Here is a 10,096-nt window from a genome sequence, read left to right on the forward strand (position 1 = left end):
TGCCACCTCTTCCCCGCACCCAGTGCTCCTTCCGAGAAAGTACGGCTGGAGCGGATTGGGGAGACGGAAATATTGAGTCGCGGTCGCTCTGGAGTTGGGGGTGCGGGAGGAGGAGGGGTCCACAGGCCAGGCTGCCGGGCGTAGTGCTACCTCGGAGCCAGGCTGCGGGGTATGTCTGAAGAGTGGCCAAAATATTGATTCCTCCAAGAGGCAAGCTGTTCCACACTGGCGGGCCTGGTAACTCTTCTAGAAAAAAAATAAAGGAGAAGAGAAAGAAAAAAATAAAGGAGATGGAAGGGAGGTAGGGAGAGAGGAGGAGGAGGAGGCAGGCAGAGAGAGAGAAACATGCAGGTAAGGTAAATTCCCCTCAGGGCACATAGCGTGCCTTTTCAGGTCTAGTCTCCCAACCCTGGAAGAGCCTTCTCAGAAATCCTCAGCGACAGGATATAATTTTTATGCTCTAATCTACCCCCACTTTAAGAAGGTTCTTTTGTCACATTTATTGCTGCTGACTTCCTAGCTGTAAAATATTTCACATGCATCTTGTAATTTTCAACGCAACATTTTCCTTCGTATCCTAAGGAGAGTCAGGCCCACTGAAGGACAGTCAGACAGAAAGAGACCTACAATTCAGGCCTGGGTCTTTAGGCGCAGTGCGTAGTTCTGGTCATACTGTTGATATTTACATGCAGAAGTGCAAGAAGAAGGAAGGGACACAGGGCACAGCTGCAGCAACTCCTTTCTCTCTGTCCCAAAGAAGGCTTCCCAAAGGAGAAATCCTCGTAAACAGATTCCATTTTGCATCATTTAGAGCCTGTTTTGCCACTGTTTTATGTAAAAGCAAAGCAGAGGAAGCTCCTTCCTGAAAAAAGGAAGGAGGGAAGGGAAATATTAAGAATATTATCTCACACAAAATGAAATCAACACAGTGTCACAATGCTTTCCATTCCTTCCTTTCCCCAACCCTGAAGTTCCCTCTTCACCGTATCTACAATGTTTTCATCTCTCAAAAAGAGCTGATACATTTATAATCATACTCCAAAGAGTCCAAGGTTTTATCATTTGCCATGCTCCAAACATTTTAGATTTTTAAAAAATGTAATAGGTGTGAGGGAGGATTTTTCTTTTCGTTTTCTCATCTCTGGAAACTCCCTTTGAAGGGTAATTTGTCTAATTGCTCTGGCACTACACAGAGGCTGATGATGGGTGGGGGCGCTTCTCCAACGTAATTGCTTTGAGCTTAGAATTCAGAGGGGTTATTGAGGGATTTCTGTTGCCTTCTAACTTACATACAGGGTGAGAGGGATGTATTTTTATTTCAGCATAACCTTCTACCTGAAACAATTTGGAGTTAATTTTATCTAAAGGTTTTTTGTGTGTGTGTGGCTAAGAAAAAACACACACACATACACACAAAGTATAGCATTGAACATATACACATATACAGTCTGCATGCATGCAGCCCCGACTTTTCTTTTTTGCCTTGTTGGATCTCTGCAGAGCTTGTCCTTCTTTAGTTGCCTTCAATAAAACTTCACTAGCCAGTTATCAGAGGGGTAGAATCAAGTATTTTTCAGAAACAATCCGCTTTTCATGGTCGAAATAATTTTATTTATCCAGAATATACAGTTTAATTCCTCTATCTACACTTATTTACATGGCTAAAATGACATTGAAAAAAGTCTTTTGAAAAGTTGAGGTCATAGATTTCAAGGCACCATTGAAAGTGTCCACAGTTGCGCAAAAAAAGTCCTCTGTAAAAAAAGGGGGGGGGGGTCCTTTGAAACGCAATAACTTACATAAAAAAAAAAAAAAAAAAAAAAAAGCTTTACACATGAATCTTTTTGTTTCAGTTTTCTGAACTTCCCCATATGAATTCCTTTCTTTATGATTTTCTAGAAGAGCAAAACACAGTAGTCCCAAAAAAGAGAGTAAGAGAGAGCAGCCCATCTAATAGAGTGTCCCGGAGGCCAGCGCCAGCGGGTGCTGTAAGGAGCCGGGTGGCGGCAGGTGGGAACTGATTGAGCTGGCTGCACTTGTGTACCAGGATGCAGAGTTCTCCAGGTAGCTGGACGCTGGGGACTGGTTGGAGGTCGGAGGGTGGGCATGAGGGTGGTGGCTGAGCGAGCGGGACGAGCCCTGGGGCTCCCACACCGCTGGAGACTGCGGCGAGTTACACGCCATTGGGTCGCTGGAGCTGGGACTGTGCTCCGGGGGCATCTCCCCGTTTTTCATGATCTTCTTGATCTTGGATCTTTTGTTCTGAAACCAGATTTTCACCTGAGTTGGGGAACAAAGGCACACGTTACCGGGACACTCAGAGGTCGCCCGCGCCTTCCCCGGGGCGACGACTGGAGGCATCTTCGGGCCCCTGGGCGGCCCAGTCCTGCCTGGCGTCTCCCCGCCGCTTGCGGCCTATGGCCAAGAAGCTATGCCTGAGGCAAACCATGGAGCTCTGGCCACAGAGGGCGCCCTGGCCGGCTCGGTGCGCCCCGGCCCAGTGAGACCACGACCCCAAGGCTTGTCTTTTGTTTGGGCTGGGGGTGGGTGGCGCGAGCGCGGCGGCTGTGCGCCCGAGTGTCCGCGGCGGCGGCGTGACTCGTGTAAGCCTGCGCAAGACGCGCGGAACGCGGCGAAGGTCTCCAAAACAATCGCGGGAGCCCGGCGGGGAAGGGGCGTGGGGCGGGGTACGCGCGCCTGTGGTGAGGAAAAGGAGCGAGTTCCCAACCTCCCGTCCTACTCCCTTCACTCCCTCTGCAGCTCAGAGAGGCCAGAATCTGACTGCAGCTCTTGGTGGCGACTCGAACGTTCTTTATGCTTCCGTAGGCCCCAGCTGGGTTGGAGGAGTAAAGGGAATGGGACAATCCAGGAAGACTTCCCCCCGTACAATAGCGCCCCCCACCTCGCGACCCTCAGGCGGCCGTGGCCTGAAGCTCCCATAGGCTCAGGGCACGATCCTTCAGTTTCTCCGCTCCAGGCGACGTTCTCAGCCTTTTCTTAGCCTGAGACCACTGCGAGGACACCAAGCCCTGCTCACCCCGAGGAGGCACTACATTGTTAAGAAAACCAGATAGCTTCTCAAGGTTGCAAAGCCGCTCTAAAAATAACCCTCCGCTTGCTTTCAACCCCAGAAATTGACCCCCGAGCTCCGGAGGCCCGATGCGGGGTGGGGGCGGCGGCCGCGGTTAAGTGGGAGGTATCTCCAGACCGCTGATGAATCCCATCCCCACCGTCTCAAGGCCTGGCTCGCGGAGGGAAAAGCATAGGGGCTGGTGTCTTTGTGTCTGTTAGTTTCTCACGGGTACTTTTGAAACCGCTCCAGTCCCATCGAGACTGAACCGTGCGACCCAACCAGACCTGCAGCTCAGGCAGGTCTAGTGCATGGCAGCGGCGTATTTACCTGTGTTTGTGTCAATCCCAGCGAGGCGGCCAGCTCGGCGCGTTCTGGCAAGGCGAGGTACTGAGTCTTCTGAAACCTTCTCTGTAACGCGGCCAGCTGAAAGCTGGAATAAATAGTCCTGGGTTTACGAACTTTCTTTGGTTTGCCATTCACCATTCTCACCTCGGGCTCGGCCACTTCTTTCTCTAAATAATCAAAACAGACTCAGTTAAAGCTTGTCACCAAACAATGCCCTTTTTGCGGAAGGGCCTCAAATAGAGTCCTAGAGTTTCTTACCACGCAGTCTTCACTCTTTACTCGTATCACCATCACCTTTGCTTTTCAAGACCGCGATAAATATGCTCCTCCCCCAAATATGGAAAAGCGCGGTAGCCTCTGATTAATTCCTACTCTGTTCATTCAGATAGTTTGTGTACAGCGTTTCCTACAACACAGCTTTCTCCTTGGCATCTGGGATTCAGCTCTTGCGGTGGTTCCTCCTTCTCCCGGACTTGTTTTTACGCTCACCCTATGCTCCCCCGCGTTTCCGAGACAAAAACACCAGCCCCTCCCGGGGCTTCAAGGAGGCAGCCCTGGGCCGTGACCCCGCTTCTGTCGGCGTCTGTTCGGGCGCCCGCAGAAGCCAGACGCTTGGGCAGGGAAGACGCTAACTGAGGTCTCCAAAGTTCAAAGACCCACAAGCAAACTATGCTCCTTCACTTCAGCAGCAAGCGGTCGGGGCCGCAGCAGACAGAGGGCCGATTATGCAGCCCCCATAATCTCACTGCAGATCTGCGAGGGCACAGATGTGTCTGGTTTCTTTTACAAATAGACTTAATATGTTCTTGGTAAAACACACACACACACACACACACACACACACACACACACACACACACACAACTTCCACTTATGCACGAAATACAGAAAGAGTGAAAGAAACGAAGACGCCTCAACCCGGGGCTCTCTTTTAAAGTTCAGCAAGAGTCACACATTGAGAAGGAACCGGTGGGGTGTTTTCGTAGGAAAGGGGCGGCAGGTCAGGACGAGATTCTCACTGTCATGAGTATGGGTTTGGGCGGGAGAGGGAGGGATTGCCAAACTCGTGTTGTACAAACGTGCCCTGGGGCTACAACTCCCCTTCTTCAAAAGTACCACCCCTCTGGAACTGGCGGAGAACCTCTCCAGGGTGTGTGTGTGTGCGTGCGTGTGTGTGTGTGTGTCAAGTTCCAGGGAGAAGTGTGGAGAATGAGGGCTGTGGTCTCAATTCTGCCAGAGTAGGGGATGCTAATATTAGCAGGATTATTAATGTGCTGGTGGGAAGAGATCAAACCTTACCAGTAAAACCTCTCCGCCGAGCCTCATGCCTCTCTCTTACCGCCCAAGCTCACTAACCCTCTTAAACTTTCTAAGTTTCAAAGTGGACGAAAAAGGAGGAGGGAAAGACACATTTTGGGGGCCTATGGAGAGAGAAAAAAAAAATGTCCTACAACGTGACCCCTCAGCAACCCTCCTCCACCTTTAAATGGCTTTTTGTTTTTGGAAATGCCTGGATAAACCGCAAAGCTCTCGGCGCGCTCTTCTCTGGCTGGCTACAACTCCTTAACCCCCCACCCCCACCCAGCGTGCTCAGGGCACCCGCACCGTGCTAGCTTGTGGCGGCTCTCAAACTAATCCTGACTGAGTCTTTGAGGCAGCCTTCTACTCCCACTCGCACCAACCCAGCACGCTTACCAAAATTCCCAACAACTAACCTCCTCTTCATTACGCAAACGCCAGGGGCTGCTTGATTCTTTCTTCTCTCCACCCCTATCCCCTTTCCAGCCTAGCCGGCTTCCTGGCCGGGCAAGCTGGGAATTCAGCGAACGAAGGGCCGGAGGGGAGAGACGCTAGTTCGAACCTCCACAGGGCTCTCCTGCTAAGAATCCCTAAAATGCTGGCCGGAGAAACTCTCTTTGTCGGAGGGTCTGAGTCCTACTCCCTTCTGCCGGTGCGCCCCCACTGCAGTGAACCGCTGTGACCCCCAATCTACCACCCCATCTCGCGCCCCCAGCGTCCTAGTCCCCCTGTATCTGCCCAGCCTGCCCCCTGTCCATGTACCTGGCTGGTTGGTGGCGCTTGGGATGCGGTTGTAGGCGCCGCCGTACTGGTGGTAGGAGCTGGCGTAGCTATAGTCGGCATAAGCTTTGGCTGGGTAGCTCCCGGCGGAGCCGTTCACGCCGTGATACTGATACTGGTAGGGGTTGAGCGCTTTGCCATAGGAAGCCGAGGTAGGAGAGCAGTAGCCGTGCGGGGCTCCCCCCGTAGGACTGTAGTAGTCAGAATCGGTAGCTGACGACTCGGGCAAAGTTGGCGATTCCTGAGAAGGATGGTGCATAGCTGCGGACGTCTGGAACGGAGCTTGGAAGTCGCCGGATCGGATGCTGGGGACCCTTCTGTCAAACACTCCTGTCATCGCTCACGGGCGGCGGCAGCGGCTGTGCTTGCTGTTGTGGCGGCGGCGGCTGCCCGAGTTGGCTGTGGGGCTGCTCTGGTCTAAGCAGACATGGCTGTGGGAGCGAGGGAGGAGGAGGAAGAGGAGGAGGAGAGAAGGAGGAGGCGGCGGCCGCGGCGAGGAGGAGGCTGGGAGTCTTGGAGTCTCTGTCTCCGGCCGGCTGACTGCTGGCTGAGGCGCAGCACTGCCTTGGTTAAATCCTTAATTGCGCGCTTACGCACAGCGGGGTGGATCTGGTTCTATTGGCCAGGGCCTCGGGAGCAGCAGTAACACCCTAACTCGTCCAACTAGTTTTAGCACAACAAAGCATTGCTTAAAAAGGGAGTGGGGGGTACGGAGGGGGTGTGTGTGTTTGTGTGTGTGTGCGCCCGCGCCCTTGTGTGTGTTTTTGCTTGTTGTGGAGTTGGGAGGGGTCTCAGTCAATCTGTTTTTAGTAAATTCCAAAGACATCGCAGAAGCCCCAGCACAAGGCTCTGTGATGTCTGGGGACAATGTGTTCCAATCAGAAGCCTCAAAAGTGCACATGTTTTGGGAATGAGGTGGGCGACCATCTTTCCTTGCTCCCCACTACCCCGCCCCCGTGGGCTGCACCAAAGGCCAGTGTAGAATTAAATACTGATACTGAAATAGGGAGTCAAGGTGCAGGGAGTGTGTGTGTGTGGGGGGGGGGGGATGTAGAATGGAGGCAAGAAAGAAGGGAAACAGCTTTTTTTTTTTAAGAGGCGTGTTCGCAAGCAAGTTGTAACTTACATGTTTTGAAAATTTGCTCTTTGGGGAAAGAGGCAACTTCCTTTGCAGGAGATGAGTGTGTCCCGGACGCGGGCTGGATAGGAGTGCCCAAGAATGCACAATGTCCATTAAGTCGGTGAATGGCAGAGAGAGTTCCTGCAGCCCAAAGTCCTTAACATGATTTTTAAAAATCTGTCTTAAAGAAATATAACTTAAGGAAGCCCAAATCCTCGTTGCTGGTTTGCAAGAAGAGCCAAACAGCTCCACTTCTGTTTAATATTTTCAAGCCATTGGAATAAAGAGTCTTTAACTATGTTCAGTGGCCAAAAACTCCTGCAAAGGTGAATGGATCCATGTATAACCTGCCATGCCTCCAGGAAAGAATGGGAAAGTCTCAGAAGTGGGGAAGGAGACAAGGATCAAAGCCTTTGCAAAGTCAGATGATGCTCATTGATTTCCCTCTCCTGGCTCCATGGATGTGGCACTCAAGGCCCAGTCTCTCCATTCCCCAGACCCGGATTTCTGTACCCTCTCCCCTTTATTTCCTGCTGCAAAGACATCCTACTTAGCTCCTGTGCAAGGGAGAAAAGGATTCAAGAATCATTCAGTTGGTACACGAGGTCTAAACTTTGCTCTTCAGGAAGGTGCTATCCTTGTTCTAGTCGTGATCCAGCTGGGAGTTTAGAAATTCAACATAAAAGTCTCTCCCAATCCCCGTTGTTACTCCCCTCAAATAGGCAACTCTGGGGAGTGGATCCTGATTTGGGGCCTTCCTGTATCTTCCTTTACGGGGTCCAAGACCGGCAACCTGGGAGTTCCACTGGATATCTAGGGTTATCTGGCCTCCCCTCCGTTTTCCCTCCTACCGAAGAAGAAAGCGTCTGTGTTAGTTGTGTCTAGTATTAGTTTAGCCTTACTTGGGGTGTGGAGCCACTCGGCCCAAAACAGGCCGACAGGTAGAGGTAGGGTGTCTGGAACTCGGAGCAAGATACAGCCCCGCTCAGGAACTCCAAAGCAGAGCTGCCGCGCGTGCACCAGCTCCCTGCCTTTGCGGTCTGGACTGGACACACACACAAAACGCAGCTATTGTCGCAGTTCCTTTTGGGGGAAACTTCAGTGCCAGGAGACTGGCGCCCAGCAGCATTCTCTTTCTTCCTCTGGCCCGAGTCACGAGCTTTTGGGCCTGGGCTGCCCTGGGCTTCTCTGAGGTGGACTTTAGAGTAAACAGAACCGCAACTGCCAGTCAGCCGTGACTCGGCGCTGTCGATTACCGACAGGCTGTTAACCGTCTGGATGTAGGCTGTGAGGAGCTAAAGAACAGCAGGGAAACATGGGGCTGCGGTCCTGGGCTCTGCTCTGCAGAAGTTATCGGTGCCAATCGAGTCATCTGACACACACCCTGCCATTTAATTACAGGAATCGCTTCCCCAGATCAATGCCAAGGACAGTTCAAAGCATCTCCCGGCAAAGACAAGTGGGCAGGGAGCCAGGCCTCCCTTCCTCCGGTCCCCTATCTTTGACACTTTTGGTTAAATAGAGATTTGAGTTACCACATGGTTATACTGAACAGGGTGTTCCTAGCAATGCCCTTACACCTTGCTGAGATGCCAGATTCTAACCAGGATGGGATTGGAAGCTACAGAATAGGGGCAAAATTTAGAAGTTCGGGATCCGATTGAAAATAATGTTACAATATCAAATTAGTTCTAGACCTTGCTAAATTTCACCCCCCCCTCCCAAAACCCCGCGGTCAAAATGGACATTCTTTCCCATATTTCATAAAAGACAAAAAGGAGTGGGGCGGGAGGGAAGAATTTTTCTTTGTTTCGGTTCCTAAAGCGTTGGCTCTCACGCAGACTTGAGCCATTCTTCTTCTGGGTGAGACCAAATCTGGATGTGTCTCTACAGGTCCAGAGCCTCAACTTTCTTGATTTTGTTCCTCTTTTCTAGGTTGACCCCACTCCCCACTCCACCCCTTCCTTAAAGGCAGCCTGAGGAAGCACTAAGTTAAAAGCAGCGGAGGGTCTGTTCACAATACAGTTTTATTTAACTTCACAATATAGACATTGTAGCTCTGTGCACTACCGGCTCCTCTGCGGGCCTGTCTGCGGCTTCGGACCCACGCTCAGGACATACACCGGCCGGTATCCCGGCTCTCGAAGTAGCAAACTTTTGCTGGTGGTGTGAGGTAGTTCTCACACTAGGGCCTCCAGCTTTGTCCTAAGGCCAGCGGGCTGGACGCTATTGCCTCTCAAAATCCACCGACAAATCCAGCCGTGGTGAAACAACCCCACGGCATCAAACTCTTCCAGCGGTGCGCTTCCCGCTGAGACACGCAGGAAGAATGTAAGTAATTTTATCTTTTAGTAGCCGAAATCTGCAAAGGGAGGGAAGGGGAAGTAGCGGGGGGAACCCTAAGGTAAGTGCAAGTCTTTACCACGAGCGCCACCCAGTGTCCTCGAGCAACATTGCGTAAATGGCAAACGCCAAGCTCGGTTACCGCCGGACACGAACCGGTTCTTCGTGTTAGAGTTCACTCCCAGGTGGCTTGCTTTCTCTGTACTTCCAATACATCTTTCTCTCAATTCCCATCCCCTTTCCTTTCCTTCTTGCACATTCATACTTTTCCTTCCTCCTCCCACCGGCTCACCTTTTTCTGGGTCACCTTTTTTTTGGTGCCCCCTGCCCCATCCCTCAATTCTTGGGTGTAAGGCGTTCCTTCAATGTCCCAACCTGGGATGACTCTCCTTTCCTAGCCTTTTTTTTTTTTTTTTTTTTTTTGACAGAGTCTTGCTTTGTCGCTCAGGCTGGAGTGCAGTGGTGTGATCTTGGCTCACTGCAACCTCTGCCTCCCGGGTTCAAGCGATTCTCGTGCCTCAGCTTCCTGAGTAGCTAGGATTACAGGCAGCCGCCACCACGCCCGCCTAATTTTTGTACTTTTAGTAGAGGCAGGGTTTCACCATGTTGGCCAGGCTGGTCTCGAACTCCTGACCTCAAGTGATCCACACAACTTGGCCTCCCAGAGGGCTAGGATTACAGACTGAGCCACCGCCCCCGGCTGCCTTTCCTAGACATTTGTGAAGAAGCAAGCCCTCCTTTAGTTAGATGAGGTGCTTGGGAAGCTTTCAGTCGTTCACTACTATGGGCTGAAAAGAGTGCCACTGAGTTTGCAGGGAGAGAGCCATGGAAGGGGGTGGGGTAGCAGAAAATTTTAATAACAGCATTTACTCAACTTTCTCCATGTAGCCTATCTGGAAATCTATTTACTCATAGAAGTGCCAACAGTAGAACATCTTTTCTTTTGGGCTTGAAACTGAGAAAGTTCAGTGCAGTTGAAAATATTTAATTTACAAAGTTAAGATATTTTTAATATGGAAACTTTCATTTATATAAAACATTGTACACATCAATTGGATGTGCATAATTCAAGTATATAAAGGACCCCTCAATATGATGCTAGTATTGTATAGGCACACTTGATATAAAAAGCACTT

General features: G+C 51.1%; 1 protein-coding gene across 1 annotated transcript; it reads right to left on the reverse strand.

Annotated features, from left to right (window-relative positions):
• Positions 1-1,588: 1,588 nt before the first annotated feature.
• Positions 1,589-9,362, reverse strand: DLX5 (distal-less homeobox 5). Its single transcript, XM_003896292.4, has 3 exons — positions 5,480-9,362; positions 3,401-3,585; positions 1,589-2,280 (listed from the first exon to the last, which is right to left on the reverse strand). The coding sequence occupies exons 1-3, from the start codon at positions 5,832-5,834 to the stop codon at positions 1,951-1,953; spliced, it is 870 nt and encodes a 289-aa protein (XP_003896341.1). The 5' UTR covers positions 5,835-9,362; the 3' UTR covers positions 1,589-1,950.
• Between the last annotated feature and the right edge of the window lie 734 nt (positions 9,363-10,096).

This window comes from Papio anubis, chromosome 4, assembly GCF_008728515.1.
Source record: "Papio anubis isolate 15944 chromosome 4, Panubis1.0, whole genome shotgun sequence".
Classification (NCBI taxonomy): Eukaryota; Metazoa; Chordata; class Mammalia; order Primates; family Cercopithecidae; genus Papio; species Papio anubis.

Bases quoted from the DNA above. Each gene is read 5' to 3' on its own strand.
- DLX5 (XM_003896292.4), bottom strand. From the start codon at position 5,834: ATGACAGGAGTGTTTGACAGAAGGGTCCCCAGCATCCGATCCGGCGAC. The intron at 3,586-5,479 runs GTACATGGACAG...TTGATTATTTAG, and splicing joins AAGCGCCACCAACCAGCCAG to AGAAAGAAGTGGCCGAGCCC. The intron at 2,281-3,400 runs GTAAATACGCCG...TCCCCAACTCAG, and splicing joins TGGGATTGACACAAACACAG to GTGAAAATCTGGTTTCAGAA.